The sequence below is a fragment of the Podarcis vaucheri genome, assembly GCF_965113315.1.
Source record: "Podarcis vaucheri genome assembly, chromosome: 2".
Lineage (NCBI taxonomy): Eukaryota > Metazoa > Chordata > Lepidosauria > Squamata > Lacertidae > Podarcis > Podarcis vaucheri.
The window spans coordinates 84,858,449-84,877,650 of NC_138760.1; the positions used below are offsets into that span (position 1 = coordinate 84,858,449).

Consider the following 19,202-nt stretch of genomic DNA (forward strand, 5'->3'; position numbering starts at 1 on the left):
AGCCACTCCAATATCCCTGCCAAGAAAACCCCATGGACAAAGACAACAGTAGCACCATAGAGACCAACTAAGTTTGTTATTGGTATGAGCTTTTGTGTGCATGCACACTTCTTCAGATCTGAAGGTCTCTAAGGCGCTACTGGAAGGATTTTTTTTATTTTGTTTCAACTACAGCAGACCAACACAGCTACCTACCTGTAACTAGAACTATGGAAGGCATTTTATTTTTAGTTTATTGTGTTTTCTATTACCACATTTTTTTGTAAATTGGCCTGTGAACATGTTTGGTGAAGGGAGGTAAAAAAATAACTAAGTAACTGAACACAGGTTTACACATACTTTAGTCCATTCATCATGGGAGCCAACGCTTAGGGGCTGCCTCCACAATAAAATATTTGAGGGCACCCACATAGTTCATGGTGTGAGTGCACTGCATCATGTGATAGATTGTGTGGGGCAGGCCTTACCTGGGCCCAACAATATTTTATTCAAGTTGACACCCCTGCCATTCATTTTAATGTGCACTCCTAAAAGCACTTATTAGGGAGAAAGTTCCATTCAACACAGTGAGACTAACTTCTGAGTAAATAGGCTTAGGATTATGCTGTAAATGCACCTAATTTTGTGCTGGATTTCAGCCCAAATACTTTAGTGGTATGTTTTGTTTTGTTTTTTAAAAAAGGATGCACTCTACATTCCCCAAACATGTATAATCACAAAATCATTATTTCACTGCACGTAAACATCATTTTTCAATGCAGAGGGGTTGCTTTTTTTCTTGTGTACTAAACTTTTATATGACATATATTTTTTTTGTTCTCTTTTAGAGAAAGTTATAAGCAGAACTTTAGTAAACGTTAAGATATCCTACCCCTCTAACATACTGTAATGTAATCTTTTTGTTTCTTCTCCCAAACATGTACTCACAAGATACATTTGAAGGCAGGTATGAAATGAGAATTCCTGCAAAAGTGACCTTGGGGCAATGTTTTTTATCTTACTATGACAGTCACTGCCTAGAAAGATTGACTCTCTGGCATAAAGCATCATGCTGGTTTTTAAATACTCAGTGCCAGATTTCCAACCTGGCTTCTGTTTTTGCAAGAATACTTTTCTAGCTGCCTCCAAAGGGGGGGGACTCCCAATAACTCTGTCTCTGTGTCTTTACAGTTATAAAATGTCATGTACACAAATTATTTACATACATATATTGATCCCAGTGAAGTCAAAACAAAATTATCACTCATTTCCTGAAGAGGCAGTAGTTCATTAACCCAGTACAGATGTTCCTAATCCCTGTAAAAAAACTGATCACACACATGTTCCATCTAAGTGAGGAGCCTTACTTGGGAAGAGCAAATTCACACAATATTTTCCTTTCCCTGTCATGAACAGGAAAATGGCAACTTGTGGCTTTTCCTGTTCACAGAAGAGGACCAGTAGTCTCACACACTAATGCTCTCACACCATGAGAGTAGATCACTCTTATGAACAGGTATTTTAAGAGAAAGGGTGCTACAGCTCCAGTAGCATCTGCATTGGCTCTCAATTGTTTGACCATCATGTTGAAGATTCATTGACACTATGTGGAGAAGATAGTCTGCACAGTGCATGTTATTTGCATGTTCAGACCCAGAGACCTCCCCCCTAAATAAACACACATTTGACTCAAATTTTAGTTTTGGTTTTTGGAAGAATTTAGGCCACAACTTTCTTGATAACAGAAAAGTGAGTGGTTGCATAGACTCTGGTCTGACTAGCTCCCTACACCCTTGCAGGTAGCGCTGATCCAGAGCTCTATCATAGTCAGCCAAGGGTGAACACCTGAGGAAGGTGAAAAGCCTGGGAACAGACTCTGTTCACTCCCCCAGATGCTCCCCTGGACTCAGGCATGGGCACAACCCCCTTTCGGGGGTTGGCCAAACCAAGTTGAGTCCCTGGATTCCTTTAACGAAATATCCTTCACGTAGGGATGGCGAGACCGTTCTCCCATCCCTATCACCTGAACCAGTGCCCATTCGCAACCTTACAAGTTGTGACGATTTGCTACGCAGCAGGCGAAACCCAAATGGCAACAGCCAATCGGCCAAGTGGGGAAAATTCCTGCCATGCCCCTGTCCCAACGACAGATGACACACAACGGCATAGGAAGGTCAACTGCAAAAGGCCCTAAAATTAGGGAGAGGTGGGCGGGTGTTCCGATGCACAAGCCAAAAGAGGAAGCTCTGGGTCACGTGCATGGTTTATATAGGTCCCTCGGCCCATCTAGACAGCTCCCCACTGGCCAAATTAAACCCAGCAATGAGGGACCTACCAATCGGGTGTTGTGGCTGTCCAATATACCCACCCACAACCAAGAGGTCAGTCTCCAGGTCTCACTGCAACATGTGCCCTCTTTCAGGGAGGACACACTATATAGGAGACAGTTTTGCCATCCTGCGGCAAATTTCTGCAGTCTCACTGGATGGAGTGCCGACTGGGTCTCAGTTTTGTGATGGATACAAGACATATTTGGTTCTTCCTAATCTGTTTGTCCTTGCCTGTATTAAAGTAAAGGTAAAGGGACCCCTGACCATTAGGTCCAGTCATGGCCGACTCTGGGGTTGCGGCGCTCATCTTGCTTTATTGGCCAAGGGAGCCGGCATACAGCTTCCGGGTCATGTGGCCAGCAGGACTAAGCCGCTTCTGGCAAACCAGAGCAGCGCATGGAAATGCCATTTACCTTCCCGCCGGAGTGGTACCTATTTATCTACTTGCACTTTGATGTGCTTTCGAACTGCTAGGTTGGCAGGAGCAGGGACCGAGCAACGGGAGCTCACCCCATCGCGGGGATTCGAACTGCCAACCTTCTGATCAGCAAGTCTTAGGCTCTGTGGTTTAACCCACAGCGCCACCCATGTCCCTCAATGCACAAATTATGGAGGTAAAGTATGGGGTTCCTTAATAAAATCTACATGCCTTGCCTTGAATCTCATATCAAATTTAGCCAAATCATGCACCACTCATAGCCCTCTGAAAACAGTAGCTAAGGGGACGGTCACAAAAGATAAGGGCCTTGGTTGGCAGGCGGGTGGAGGGACTCTGTTAAAATTCTACTTCTTTTTTAAAAACTATGTTCCAAATAAGGATAGGAAACATATTGAAATGAAGGGAAGGCAGTTGCAAGCCCATCTAAAATGAATATCAAAAGCAGTCATTAGGAATATTTCCCTTCATATTTTTGAAAGTTCCTTTACAGTAATCCAGGACCAAATATTGCTTTACAGACAATATCAGATGAATGTTACATTGCCCTGATGTAAATGGGGATGTTAGGGGCATATCCAAAGTACAAGCATAGACTATTTTTTATTCCCAAAGAATCATGGGAATTGTAGTTTGTTGAGGTGATTATTAGAAACTCTTAATTGCAATTTTCAGGGTTTCCCATGAAGAAGGAATGACCGTCTTGTAGACCTGCTCTAATTCAGTTTACTTTGGGTTTTACAAATAGCTTCATTTTTGCAAAGAATTTTAGACTCAGAAGATATTGTTTTCACTAATGAACAAGTTATGATGTTGTTGGCTACTGGAAAAGAATGTGGCATGAGCACAGAGACATTAACATCCTAACCCAACTCACTGAATCACTGAGCATCTCTGACTGAGATTCTTTCAGTATTGGCCTAAGGCTCATTTTACACTTCTGCTCATTTAAACCCCATGTCAAAGTAAAGCATGTCACAACGCAGCATCATACCTTAACGATCAGGTGCTTTCCTGAGTACACCTCAACATATGCGGAAATTCTACAGCCCCAATTAAAACTGAAAGTGCTGTATGGAGCAAGTGGCATTCTAGCTCTTTCTAGCTCAGCATATGGCCTCTGAAATTATGTTCACTGAAGTGGTCATGCAGCCACCTTAGACTTTGGCAATGCCAGGGCTATTGGCCCAGTGGAGGTTTCTAATAATATACAGTGGTACCTCGGGTTAAGTACTTAATTCGTTCCAGAGGTCCGTTCTTAACCTGAAACTGTTCTTAACCTGAAGCACCACTTTAGCTAATGGGGCCTCCTGCTGCCGCCAGGCCGCCGGAGCACGATTTCTGTTCTCATCCTGAAGCAAAGTTCTTAACCCGAGGTAATATTTCTGGGTTAGCGGAGTCTGTAACCTGAAGCATATGTAACCCGAGGTACCACTGTACTATTTTATTCATGGTATGCATAAGGCAGTTATGTCTTAAAACATAAAAGAAAACAACGTTAAAAATTTGATAACTATGACAATAGAATACAATGCAGCAGAAAACTTGTAAACTGGGGGATACTAAGGAAACCACAGGGCCTTCTTGGTGGTGGCGCCCACCCTGGGGAATTCCCTCCCATCAGATGTCAAGGAAATAAACAACTATCTGACTTTTAGAAGACATCTGAAGGCAGCCCTGTCTAGGGAAGTTTTTAATGTTTGATGTTTTATTGTGTTTTTAATATTCTGTTGGGAGCTGCCCAGAGTGGATGGGGAAACCCAGCATGTGGGCGGGGTATAAATAATATAGTGTTGTTGTTGTTGTTGTTACATTATTATTACATTATTGTTACATTATTATTATTATTATTATTATTATTATTATTATTAACTAAAACAGTAGTAACAGGAGGTGGGAAAGGAGGTGGGAAAGGAGGTGGGAAAAACAATACTATTGTAATGAATATGGGTTGCTCGTGCGTAGGTTGCCGCCTCTCCTGGCTTTGTTGCCTTGTTAAACCTTTCAGTCTGGACAGCCCTTCACTTCGTGGCTGCCTCAGTCGCTAGCAGAATCCGTCAGTGGGCGTTTCTTAAACCTTTTCCAACATAAAAGTTGTTTGACACCCAGTCTCCTCCTACTCTCTCTGCGCGGAAGTCTTCTATGCAGGGAGGGCGTGAGTAGCGGAGGACCCGTGCTCTCCCCGCTGGTGTCCGGTGAAGAGTCCTGGAGCCCTCTCGCCGATTCCCCCATCAGCCCCTCTATATCCCTGGTGTTGCGCTGATTTGCTTCCCCATCTGCTGAGCTGCCTCTCTCCCTGCTGGGCCCTTCTCCAGCATCATTTGAGAGCCTTCCCTCCACCTCTAGCTCCGATGTCAGTTCCCTGACAACTATCATAGGCACCAATTCCCAAAATATATTGCAATTTAGCTAAGCACCCCCAATCTTGAGGGGCCTGACCCCGTCAGGCCTCACTATGAGGGGCCCAGTGGGCCTCCCCACAGCCATAGCGGCAGGCCCCAAAGCTGGGTGGAACCCAGCACCTATAAATCCTATTGTGGGTGTGTGGGTGTTGGGCAGGGGAGAATCCTTTCAGAACTACTGCCACATCCTAAGCTCTGATGACTAGCTAAGGGGCAGGTATAAAGTGGGACACATCTGCCTTTTCCTATTCCCCCCCCCCCACCATCTCTGCTCCTCCCATTGACTGCAATGGGAGGGAATTAACCATATCAGCAGCAGGGCTACTTGGAGGGCCTGTTTGGGGTGTGGATCCATGGCCTCCCCTGACATGTCCCTGGAACATGTATTTGGGTCAATGAGACAACAATTCCTTTTATGCAGGCGTCCTTAGATATGGAATAGTGTTTCTCATACCAGTCAATCAGCTTTTGGTGGGTAAGCCAATTTTGTGAGTCATCCAAAGTGGCATGCAATTCTGCCATGCTGAGTGACAAGCACAATTATGATTTTCTTAATAAATGAGTCATTTGATCACATCATCAGTCAGGCATGCTAATAAAATTAGTTGTCCATGTCCATTCAAATTGTAATGGGATTATCGTCTAGTATTCCGCTGAAAGGATTTCAGTGTATAAATTTCAAGATATAATATCATTAAAATTGACTTTTAATGAATTGGGCCAGATCCTTGCCTGTACCACAGAGTCCTTTACAACAGGAGTACATCTAATCCATTGTTAGTTCAACAAATGTGTACTGGTCTTCTCATATATTTTGATAAACACTTTTTCCAAAAGAGCAAATTGAAAGAGTGAAGATCATTACATTACATTTCACCTTATGATGATAGGCTGTGATCCAGGATGTTGCATGGACACACAGATTTCAGTTTTAGCTATCCACGTTCTTCAATACTTGAATTCAAAGCCATCTATAGCCACAGTGCATCAGCTAAACTGGATTTGGACTCAGTCTAAAAATCTCTTTGGAGTTCAAGGACATTATGCATTATAGGAGCATTACTTTACAATCAATGATATTCTTGCTTAGATCTTGAGCATCCTTCATTGAAACCAAATTATAGGGTTGGGTCCCAAAGAGAACCACACCAGAAGACTAAAGCATGATTACATTCATTCTTGAATGTGCTGGGGCCAGCATACATCAAAGATCCTCTTCTAAGTCCCATGCTGATTTCCTCGAGAACAGCTTCTGAATTATTCTGTATAACATAGGAAGCTACCTTATTCTAGGTGGTAGCATTTGTCCATTTATACCATTTGCTCATCTAGTCCCTTCCAACTCTACAATTTTATATGAATCTACTCTGAATGGTAGCTGTTCTTCAGAATCTCAGATTGGAGTCTTATTCACCATCTGCTTCCTGATCCTTTTTTAAACTGAAGTTGATGCCAGGGATTAAATGTGGGACCTTATGCATGCAAAGCATATTCTCTACCTTTCCTGGGTAGAGCATCTCCTTTGCCCTGATGCTAACCTTTCAGATGCAGGTAAGATTTTAGGATCTGCTTTGCTTAGCCTCATTTTAAAAATGTGTGTCTCTTGTAATCCATACTTAGATCTAGGGATGGACTTATCTGGAAGGCTATGTTAAAAGGAATCAAACTGATGTATCTTATCAGTTATGCTCATTTGGTTTGTTTGAACTGAATTGGTTTAAAAAAATGTAATTTTCATAGATTCATGGGAAATGGATTTATGACTGAATACATGTGAAATGGACACTGGTGAGAAATAAACTGACCCACCCATTCATATGCAATACACATTTTGCTAGGATCATAGCTAAATCATCAGTGTTTCAGTATCCAAAGTAGATCACTTTGCCCTTTTGTGCAACAGGGCTGGTACTGAAGCCCCATTTACAGTGCAGTCCTATAGATATATAATAATTGCAACTAAGCCCTATTGAGTTCAACAGAGGTTGCTTCCTTGCAGTCTTACTCCAGCGTTTCCAGAAGGAGCTGACCTGATATTTCTGGATGTTCATAAGCAAGGGAGACTATAAAAGTGATGCTCTTTCCACCTTCTATGTTGCCAGCAACTGCTTCCCAGTAGTACATGAGTTCAGAAAAAGGGCGTTCCATTTAAGTATCATGACTAGCAACTGTTAACAGGGCTATTCTCCCTTAATTTATCCAATCCTTCCCCCTTCCCCTTTTAAAACACTTTAAGCTTCTAGAGTTTACCATTTCTAGTGAATCCTTTAATTTAATTATGTGTGTTTTCTTTTTACCTACACTGAACTTACAACTTCCATTGGGAGTATCAGAATTGTTCCAGCAACAAGAAATGAGGAACATTTCTCTCTCTTTCCTCTCTCAAATCTGCTCATATTATAAAATAGATTGCAATGAAGCCAGTAGAGCTTAGTTTCAAGGAAAGATGCTTAGGAAATATGTACCATTTGTATTCAAGGTGACCTGCCTTCGACGAGAGATATATACACAGCTTCTATTAGCATACAGGTTATGTTGGTGCATCTTCACAAACTCAAGAGCAAAATATTATTCAATATGAATAGGATACCTATACATTTGTTGCAGTAATAGAACAGAATAATGGTATTACAGCGATACAATCCAGTAAAATCTTTTTATTGTTGTTTGTCTGATTTCATCTTGGGTTACTTTAGAGTCTCAGTGAAATCACTGAACATTTGTGCTTCTCTGATTTGTGGCCTAATGGCTTTATTGAAAATTGGAGTGGTAGACCGCTGGTTTCCTGTAGCCTCCTGAAACAGCTAGACTAAGAAAAACAATCAATCTACACACATTAGGTAATGTTCATAGTTCTTTTTTTAATCATAGTTAAGTGGCACTGATAAGGTCAAAACTGTAGGAACTAAAGCGATACAGCAAATGCTGAAACTGACACAAGCACACTTTTTAAATAAAAAAAAAAACCCTTTGACTTTAATTTAGGGATGGGGAAAATTTGATTCAGTTTGCATTTAAGGATGAACATAACTAATCACAAACAATATGGGGACCAAAACACAGTCATCCTTTGAAATTTGCCCATCTCTGAATTTTGCAATGCAATTCACCAGCCAAGTAATGTGTACAAAAATGCATACCCTGGGGTAAAATGTGCATCAAAATGCATACTTCGGTAAAAAAATAGCATGCAAACGTGCATTATATTAGGAGAAATTGCTTGGGAAATGTTTGTGTTAAGCGAAACTGCATATAAAAATATGTTTGTAGGAGCACCTTGCACTAAAGTGCGGATACATTTTTATGAGGATATATTTTTATAACAAATTGGGATGGAAATGTGGAGAACTGAATTTAAGATTGGAAAAATGAGAAACTTGGTGACCTGAAATTGACAGATTTGTCCATCCCTAATGTATTCAAACTAGTCCACAGTTGAGCATATTAGAGGCATTGGGGCCACTTCTGTACTGGGAGGTTATCTGCAAGTCTGGCAGCAATGAATGGAAGCTGCAAAAGACACCATGCTCATGTGAAACTCCCATGCATTTCAATGGAACATCTGCAAGAAAAATTGCAGATAAATTGAATCCTTCCTTTCCCAAGTGCAACACACACACACTTTGTGGGGGGAAATCCTCCTCATGGGCCCTTGAACCAAAGTTTACTTTCCCTTGCCAGTGCAGAATTGGGACTGCACTTTAAGACTCCCAGATGTGCATTGGCAATTGCATCTCTACCTGCCTCACACCTGACATCACATGTGGCATCAGGTGTGGGGCACGGGGGTGTGGTTTGGGATAAATTACTTTGTGGGTCAAATCTGAACCCTTGGCAGGCCAAGTAAATGTGTTAAATGTTTTTAGGTATTCTAAATCTTTGTAAATGTTTTTGATGCGGATGGTGCTGTGGTCTAAACCACTGAGCCTCTTTGACTTGCCGGTCAGAAGGTTGGCGGTTTGAATCCTTGCGACAGGGTGAGCTCCCATTGCTTTGTCCCAGCTTCTGCCAACCTAGCAGTTCGAAAGCACACCAGTGCAAGCAAATAAATAGGTACCACTGTGGTTGAAAGGTAAATGGCGTTTCCATGTGCTCTGGCTTATGTCGCGGTATTTCGTTGCACCAGAAGCGGTTTAGTCATGCTGACCACATGACCCGGAAAGCTATCTGTGGACAAACATCGGCTCCCTCAGCCTGAAAGCAAGATGAGCACCACACCCCATAGTCGCCTTTCACTGGACTTAACCATCCAGGGGTCTTTTACCTTTACCTAAATGTTTTAGATTTTTTCCCCAATGTTTTTATTTTAAATCGTATTGTTTTAACTTTTTGATATGGGCTCCTTTGGGAGAAGGGAAGGATACAAATTCAATTAATAAATAAAGATATCCGTTTCACATGTGTTCATGCACCCTTCCTTCCCATGTTTACATCAATCTGCCAAAACAAAGTCTGAATCCATATGGCCATTTGTATTTAAAGGTGCATATTTAAAATGTGTATTTTATCTCATTTCTAAATGTTTTTTCATCTAAAGTACTATTTGGTATATTACTGTTATCATACAGGAGTCAGAAACCTGCAGCTCTCCAGATGTTGCTGAGCTCCATTTCCCACCAGCCTCTGAAAACCTGGCTTGTTGGCAGGGATGATGGAGTCTAGCAACATCGTGAGGGGCACAGGTCCCTCCAACCTGGTTCAGTAAATTCAAAAAACTGTGAACTCCAAAGGATAATTGCATTAACTGTGCCTGAGAGGTACAAATGAAGTCAGTTCACTTTAAAAGGGGGATCAAACAAAATTATACTGCAACCTACGATGGGACATAAGAATGTAGTCTTGAAACACTGCTGTAGCCATCAAGCCACTTAGGATTCTCTTGATTATAATTAAGGAAGCGCATTGAATTATGCCCAGTAGCCTAATGCAGGCACCACAACACTGGTATAATATGCTTCATATCCGCCGTCAATCAGTAGAGCAAGCTCAATGCTTTTTGCCATTTCAGATATGACAGAACAAGAACAAACTGATGAGCACCTCAGATCCCTTTATAATCTTCAGTGAGTTTTGGAGAACACTCTCCGTTTCTCCTGAAAGCCATCCATGTTTGAGGTTGCATAAGGGATCCTGCTTGCCCACTGATGCCATTGAGGAAGAGATCCCTTTAATTTTGACACCCTCGCCAGCTACCTAGTCTGCCTGCTGCATTGTCGCTCCAAGCGTGCCTGCCTGGAGGGCCTCTGTAAGCAATGACTCAACTTTCAAACAAGCCTTCAAGGGCAGCCATCCAACTCTTCAGCGTCAGGGTAAGGCACGAACGAGGACAGTTGCCAGGTTTGAATCTGAGAAAGTGCTGCTAAGTGTTGTGAACTCGGAGGGAGTTAATGAATTGTGATCCTGGCATCTGCGTGGCTTGGATGCCCAAGAACAGCCCGGGATTTTGAGCTTGAGTGTGCCAGAAGATCCCGTTCAGCAACTAAGCTGGAGATAGATGCAATAGGTTTGGAAGGTGGCATGCTGTAGAAGAGCTTAAGGTAATTCAGAAAGAGGACCCCCTGCTCATGGTCTGCATGCATAAGGGTGGTCTGCCCATAGGCGCCTGCGTGCTTGGGATGCCCTGCACTTTCCCCATTTGCAAACAGGTTTTGCAACATTTTTATGTTGTTTCAAACACTAGCCAACCCTGTTTGACCAGAAGCGACATTACGACAAAAAGTGTTTGTGTGTGTGTGTGTACCATGGGAAGTGAAGCCTTTCTCAAACTACTTCCAAATCTCTTAAAAACTATTCCCATTTCCATCTCCAACCTCAACGAAGCTACTTCCTTCCACGCTGCCCTGGCCTCCTTCAAGAGGAAGGGTGGGGTATAAATTGAATAAACAATAGTAAGTCGGAAGAGCTGCCCAGTGCATTTGCTTTCGCTTGGCCCAGATTCAACTCGAGTCAAGTCACAGGATTCCTATCCAATTTAGGTGGACTTCCAAGCAAGCGTGAGCCTGACAGACCAATCTGTGGACCTGGGTTTCCCCAGCCTCTGCCTCTTCAGCAGCAGCATTCTCTGAACGCCCAGCGTGTTTCGTTTCAAAACTCCCCTGAGGCAGATGTGGCTTTTGTAGCTCAGCACAGAAAACCACTGGAAAGTCATATCTGCAAGTGGTGTTTTTTGGATGTGTCCAAAGCAGAAATCCTATGAGAATGGGCCCTGCCGAACTGACTGGACTGGCTTCTGAGTAAAGATGCATTGGGTGGGACCAACAGCAACGGAGGTGGGCAGTGGCATGTTGTACATTAGGTGCCATTCTTAAAGAAATATGAAAGCTTACTGAGTATATATGCCTCTTCTAAAAGCACATCTGTGAAACTGCTGAGAGGATAAACTGGGAACAGATAAGAATGGCAGAATGAATGAAAGCAAGGGGAAATTTTAAGGGCCAGCAGGTACAAATACTATTTGTATGTATAACTTTGTGCACACACTTGTGTGCACCTGTGCTTGTGTGTCCCAGGCAAACTCATAGCACAGCACACTCCTAGTTCCAACAGGTCATCTTGCCAGCGGGTGTGAGGACAGATCTTGGGGATGGCAGACAACCAGACTAGCTCTTGAAGAGGCTCAGGTTTGCAAGGTGGTGGTGGTGGTGGTGGAGGAGGAGGAGGAGGAGGAGGAGGAGGAGGAGGAGGAGGAGAAGAAGAAGAAGAAGAAGAAGAAGAAGAAGAAGAAGAAGAAGAAGAAAGGGCCTACTCCAGATTACCTTTAAGGTCCCTGCCAAGGCTTCCTTAAATCAGAGATCCATTCAATTGTTTATATAATCTGTTTTTAGTGTTTAAAGTCCTCCATATTTTAAAGTAGGGTTGTTTTTTCCTTCATTTTACTATATTATCATCAAGGTTTGTTTCTTTTTGTTTGTTTGTTTTACAAACAAGCGGTGTATAAATTTTATGAAATAAATGTCACTCTCTGTTTAGAACCAGTGAGCTAACCACAGACATATGAGTAAGTACACGTGGTCTGAAGTACAAGGGACAATAATCCTCTGCCCATTGCCCCTGTGTTTTGATTTACTGGAAGCCATCCAGTGTGGCTGGGGTGACCCAGTCAGGTGGGCAGCATACAAATAATTTGTTGTTGTTGTTGCTAAAAAAAAGGAAAAGGATCCCTGGATGGTTAGGGCCAGCCAAATTAGACTAAAGGGTATGGCGCTCATCTCTGCGTTCAGGCCGAGGGAGCCAGTGTTTGTCTGCAGACAGCTTTCTGGGTCATGTGGCCAGCATGACTAACCCACTTATTACTATTATTCTGAAGATAATTGTCCTTAAAATATGACAGTAAAGTTAGACCAACACCACTGAAGCTGTGGTGACAATATTCTCCCTCCCTTTCCCAATATTCTCCCTCCTCATATTCTGCGTATCTGCTGTTGAATGAACAGCTTGAAAGGCAGGGCCTGAGTTGCAGAGAGATCCCACCATTCCATTGACATTTGGAGCATTTTAAGAAATAACTTGCTATCTGGCTAAACTGAACTTGGAAAGGAAAAGCATCAGGACATCAGCCAATGTAGTGATTAAAAAGCAGGCTTCCTCAACCTCAGCCCTCCAGATGTGTTGGGACTACAACTCCCATGATACCTAGGTAACAGGACCAGTGGTCAGGGAGGATGGGAATTGTAGTCCCAAAACAACTGGAGGGCTGAGTTTACCTATGCCTGGATTTAAGTGTTGGAGAAGGGCCTGGGATACCTGGGTTCAAATGCCCACTCAGCCATGAATCTCACTGGGTGACCTTTATGCCAGTCACTACCTCTCAGCCTAACTTATCTCACAGGGTTGGGGAAAATGGGGAGCGGGGAGGACCATGCGTACCCCGCTGAGGTCCTTGGAGGAAAAGGTAGACTATACATGTTCAAGGTTGCTCTCTCGACTGCATTGGTTTTGATTCACAGCTAAACACTGGTGGATTAAGATTAAATGGGGTTGGATAACCACTACTGACAAATAAGGAGTCCAGATGTCCCTTGAGCATACCAGCCTCCTCATTCCCAAGCCCCTTAGGCTGCCGCAGGACTCTGTCAATGCTCTTTCTCCTCAAGAATCTTTGAACTTTGACTGGCTCCATTCCAACAATCCACAGGTCCGGGGTCATAGGTGCCCGCATGCCGCCTCTGAAAGCGGAATTTGTGTCATTATATGCTACAGTTTTGATGGCGGATTAAAAGTACCTTACAATCACAGGCCTGGAACTCTGCCCTTAATGTGTCTCACTGTATTCAGAAATGGCTTGGTGCAGTGACTGAACGCTAAAAGTTTCATCCTGAGCGAAGCCATCATGAAATCACATTTTTCACAAGACTAAACTGTGTGGGTGGTGGCAATAAAATCAATATAAAAGCAAAGTCAATATTTAACCATGTGCTTATAGGGGCTCCTAGTCAATATCATTGGGCTTGCTGTCTACTACACTTACGTGAGAGAAAAGTGAATGAAAATCATGGATAGCAAGATAGTTATTACATGGCACATTTGGAGAGAAAGCAACACAACTTCTGACAAATAACTCCTTACCTCAGATGCACCCCCAAGGGAGCTTTGTTATACAAGCACAAAAATAAGATAACATATTAATAATGTTAATTTGTTTTTGTTTTTATTAATTGTTGTGGAAGACATTCAGTTTGTATTATTTATTTCTCCGATTTTGATTACTCATTTATCCAAACACAATAGCCACCAAGGCACATCCTTATATACCATATGTGTGCATTTGATAAGTGAATTGCTAGGACTTTTTTTTGAGTAAATAAACTAACAATGAATAAAACAGCTGAATTTCAAATGCAACACAAAAAACAAACTGCTATTATCCGTGGCGCAATAATCAAACAATAAAACACAGATACCCCACATCTGAAAGCTCAGCATGGAATGTGTATATCATTCTGATCTAGTTCACATTTCTGGATAGCTCAGTCAGTAGAGCATGAGACTCTTAAGCTCAGGGTTGTGGGTTCAAGCCCCACATTGGGAACAAAGTTCCCTGCATTGCAGGGGGTAGGACTAGATGACCCTCATGGTCCCTTCCAACTCGACAATTCTATGATTCTATATGTAAAAATCAGTAAGAAAAAAACCATAACTGCAGGGAAACTGATGTAATCAATCATCAATGACGATATTATTATTGCCGTTCATTGATTAAAAACAATGACAGTGGCTCTGTGTTTTTTAAGCCACACACTATGGCTCCCAAACTGTGATTATCTAGGCTCTTCCTCTTTATTCCAAGCCTAAATATAACAGTGAATCTGACCTGAACCTAGTTTTGACACCCTGGAAACATAACCCCTTCCAGATACAGTGAGCCCACATACCATGTTTCCACCATAGCTGCCAACTTTTCCCTTTTCTTGTGAGGAATCCTATTCGGAATAAGGGAATTTCTCTTTTAAAAGGGGAAACGTTGACAGCTATGGTTTCCACAGCTCATTGGTGGGTCCAGACTGCTGAACCATGGTTCAGGAATCACTGCCACAGAAGACACCATTCCTAGTCACCATCAAATGCTAAACTCAAAGACTTCTGAGTTGAAAGAATAGGAACAGATGTCTTTGTAAACCCAGAAAAGTAGAATAGTTAAGAAGCTAAGCGAGCTTCTCAGATGTGTAGGACCTGTCTTAGACCACACTACTGTACAATGTGCTAATTAGACCAAAATCAGTTCTGCCAAGACAATCCACACTTTTGTCACCCTTTAACCACCTTGCCTCCTGATTTAAAGAGTGTCAAAAAGCAGTTAATCCACTTTACATGATCACGGGGTTTAGAGTGTTTCCACACCTCAGTCTGAAACCAGTTTTGGTAATGCAAATGTAAAAGCTGTATTAGCTAGAATGAACGTTTGATTTAAAAAGAGTTATTCCCCCACATTTCATCAACATATACAGTAGTGCATGGGAGGCTCTCTGACAGGTCATGTGCAAAAGTGTTTTCTTGCGTTTTCACATCCAGAGCTTACACCTTTCCTACCAGCACCTTAAACTGTTCTGAAACATGATTGTAAAACCTAGACACACACTGGAAACCACCTCGGCTTTTTAAAATGGCTTTCCACCCCACATGCACCATATTTGCACATTGCACAATAAACAGTGAAACAGACTTAAGAGCGTATTCTTGTGCTATGGGTTGAAAGGCCTAAATAGTATGCTGTTGGGCATCTTAACTCAGAAGTAAGCCCCACTGAGTCCAGGGAAACCTATTCCCAAGTAACTGGGTTTAGGCTTGAAACCCAATCCTAAACAAATCTGGATTTCAATTAGACATTTCTTAGGAAGTATATTGAGGGTTGCAGCCTCACAGTAGAAACAGTTGCGGTATGTGTGGGGGTTGGGGGGGCATGGATAACATAAAAACATAACGAAAGCCCCACTAGATCAGGCCAGAGTTTTATATAATCCAACAACCACAGATAGACAGTGGGGTGAGGTGCTATTACTCACCTGACCTCCAGTAGGTCACTTGCTGCTGCTTACTGGGAGTTAGAGTGGGAGGGGCGAGGCGGCAGGGAGTTTGGTGCAGTGCAAATGCACCAATAGGAGGGCTGGATTGGCTCTGCTGTTCCATTTGCACCCTGCTGACCTCACCACTGCCTTGCCCTCTACCACCCAGTAAACAGCACTGATGCAGCTGACTAGAGGTCAAGTATCTGGCATTGCCCCACCATGCAATCCACTGCTGTCTGACATCCTGTTCTCATGGTGGCCAACCAAAAGCATATGAGAAGCCTTCAAGCAGCAGTGGTGGACCTTGGCGTCTCAAGATTTCAGCGGCACCCAAATTCAGTGCCCCTCCCCACCGCTCATGCACCATTCTAAATCATAGTTGTGGTATCCCCTGGGGCGCCCCAAAAGCTCCACACGCAGTGCAAGCGAACCAGCTGCGTTCCCCTAAATCCACCTCTGCAAGCAGGACCTGAGTGCAACAGCACTCTCTCCCCCCACTTGTGATTCCCAGCAACTGGTAGGCAGAGGCATATTGCCTCCCACAGGGGAGTAGGCCTATGAGTGGAGTAACGGCTGTATACCTAGTGAGGATGAGTATACATCAGGGCTTTGCATATCACAGTTTTCCTAAGCAGCCTCCTGCAGATGCCATCACACCCTTTGCCTATCTCACACACACACACACACACACTTCTTTTGGTAACTCTTCGGTGGACTCGAGGCTCCACCTTGCCACAGCTTTTATAGTAAAGCGGTAACATACCCACTTTCAGCTCTTTTCCAAAGACCGTCCTCTCGCCCAGGGCAGAGCAATTCCACCGTCCATTGCGAAACTGAAACTGGCACTCGTTGATGCCCATTTGGGAGCCTTCTCCGATCACTATGATGGCATCGGGCCTGCTCTGACAGATCGCCCTCTGTCGAGGAGCTAGGCCCGGGATCTTGTTGCAGATGATGCTGGCCCCCAGAGCCACGACGGAGGAGAAGCCCCTAGGACGAGAAAAGGAGAGAGAGAAGGTGGAGGCTGGAAGGAGCTCGGCACCAGCACCAGGTCTGTGTCACAGTCGATCGTTTAAACACGCCTTCTGGAGGAGCTAGATGTGGCAGGTCTTTCCAGCTTCTAAGTACTACGGGGATGCCTTTAAAGCCCTCTTCAGCCCCTGATCTGCCCTTCAAAACGTGGCAGCAGCTGATGCTACACAGTGTTAACTTTTCACCAAGCTAAACGCTCAGCAGTTTGGCTAGTACGATTCCCTCTCCTTCCGCCTCCGGCCCCCCAAAGCCAACACATACACACACGGGTTAAGTAAGGGGCGTCGAACCAGAGCGAACGTGCCCGTCTCCCTTTTCTCTCTCCCAGGCATTTTCACGTAGCATTTTCGCTCCAACCCTTCCGGGTGCTGTTTGCTAATGTCAACTGGCAGGTTGCGGCACATACTCGAGCAGAACCGAAAACATCATTTTGCTCAACCAGCCCGTGGCCAAGACAAGCCCGACGCGGCTCGGCTTGCCTTGCCCGCCCCAGCAGTCCCCCGGGGAGCCTGCGGGTGAAAAGAGTCAAAGGAGCGATTTGGGTCAATAATTAGATCGAGATCTCGGGAGATAAGAGTGTTAAACAGGGATAAGGAGGAGCACGTGGGCTTTTCCCAGAGCGCAATCCAACTTCCTGATATATAAATTAAAGCTCACAGGCTCGGGATCAAGAAGCTTTCACCGTTTGAAACGGTGCGTTTCTGTCTAGAAACTAAGCTCCCCACCCGAGCGGCCTTGCTCGCACACGCCTTCCAACATCATCTCGCAAAGTGCCCGTGAGCGCTGCGTTGGGGAGCCTGGTCGTGTGTAGCTTGGCGCGCGCGCGCGCGCGCACTCACATGAAGTTAGACACTCACGGGTATAAAGCACCTACTAGTTTCCAAGTAGGGCCAAACCTACCTGAGAATCCAGTAATGGGCTAACTCTCACCATAAGCCAGATCTAAACTGTACGTCATTTCCGTGGTTCTTTGAATACAAATACCATATCTCAGGCGCGCTGTCCGGATTGGGGGAACGCGACTGCCCTGCGTCAACCTGCGCGCTAAGAGCCCTCATCATTCGGAAGCAAGTTCCGATGTAATGAATGAGACCCGTCTGCAGGTCCGTCTGCTTAGGATCGCGCGTCCTCCTAGGCATCACTTTCTGCGCGGTACCAAGCGGCGGGCTGCAGCAGCGCCGACTTTTTGCGCTGACGGTGGTGTTGACGGAGGAGTTGGGGTGTCTGCGATCCCACAGGCCAGTGGTCCCGAGAAAGGGCTGAACAAAGAGTTTGCGCGACCGGAGTTTGTCCTGGGCCGGAGGGATTTAGGAGCTCAAGGGAATCCCAAAACGCGGACGAAGTTCACAAACTTAGCTCCGGAACTTGTCTTCCAGCCCTGGAAGATATTGTGCTGCCGAGCATGTGCAGAGCGCGTTTGCTTCCTTTCCCCACGTAACCCATCGATCCGGGATCAGGCGGAGGTTTTGAACCCAGCCAACTCACCCTAGCCCCCACCCCAAATATAAACACTTTAAATACATTTGCTCTGAGAAAGGCTGGGTCTGCCCAAGAAAAGAGGGGGGCTGAAGCAGGTAGCGCGCGCGCTCTCTGCCTGTCTCGCCTGAGCTCATTCAAGCGCTCCTCGCCGCGCATTAGAAAGCAAAGCCTGGATGGATTTCAGCGGGCAACGGAGATCCAGCCCTCGGCAGCAGCGGAGATCTCCCCGCCGCCTCTTGCCATTCTGGTCATGCCTCTCGCACATCCACAGCAAGTGTTTTCTCTCTCCCCAACACGCCCCCCCGCGCGAGCCACACACTTAGAATATAATGTGGGAACAACAGCAGCAGAAATCATACACTGTATTCTTACTCTGGCTTTAAATAAAAGGGAAGAACCGCTTGCAGACTCAACCTCCCCCCCCCCCCGCCAGTTGAATGCTAACAGGTCCGGGCAGGTTTGGCACGATGTGTTTGCGTTTAAGGGGGGGGGGAGACGGGGGGCGGCGACTTACCCAATTTTGATATAGACAATTCCAAGGCTCAGAAAGATGTGGAATATCCAGCGCCTGGTTTTCCTGTTCATATTCCTCGTTGGTTGTTGGGTTTCAGATCAACATGCGAAATTATGTCTTTTTCTTCTTATAATAATAATAATAATAATAAAAGCAGCAGCAGCAGTAGTAATAGTAGTAGTAATTCCTCCCTCACACTCTTTGCGCGCTGGTTAACTTCTCGGTGCCTCAGACAGTGCAACGCCAGGTCAAAGTAGTGCAGACAAAACAGTCCAGCCCTCCTGAGATCGGAGCCACCCGGAGCGAGCGGTGGGTGTTTGTAAATCCCAAGAGACAATCACCATCGCCCTCTCCGCTGGGTCTCTCTCTCTCTCTCTCTCTCTCTCTCTCTCTCTCTCCCTTCACTCCTTCTCTATCCCGGATTTGTATGCCTGTCACACGTAACACTTTAGAGCGCGCTGGGGGAAGAGAAGAAGGGGAGAGGTGGGGGGAGAGAACACCCCACACCACATGTATAGGCTCCAATAA

General features: G+C 44.6%; 1 protein-coding gene across 5 annotated transcripts in view; it reads right to left on the reverse strand.

Annotated features, from left to right (window-relative positions):
• WNT7A (Wnt family member 7A) overlaps positions 1 to 19,196 on the reverse strand; it is a 52,757-nt gene extending 33,561 nt beyond the window's left edge. The window contains exons 1-2 of one of the 5 annotated variants that reach the window (XM_082213159.1): positions 18,675 to 19,196; positions 16,413 to 16,639 (exon numbers count right to left, since the gene is read on the reverse strand). In XM_082213159.1, the coding sequence (XP_082069285.1) occupies positions 16,413 to 16,639; positions 18,675 to 18,745 (298 nt within the window). In that variant the 5' untranslated portion in view covers positions 18,746 to 19,196. Of the gene's footprint in view, positions 1 to 16,412; positions 16,640 to 16,942; positions 17,101 to 17,581; positions 17,633 to 18,674 lie in introns of those variants that run through there. The other 4 variants (XM_082213160.1, XM_082213158.1, XM_082213157.1 and 1 more) reach the window with 4 other exon arrangements.
• Between the last annotated feature and the right edge of the window lie 6 nt (positions 19,197 to 19,202).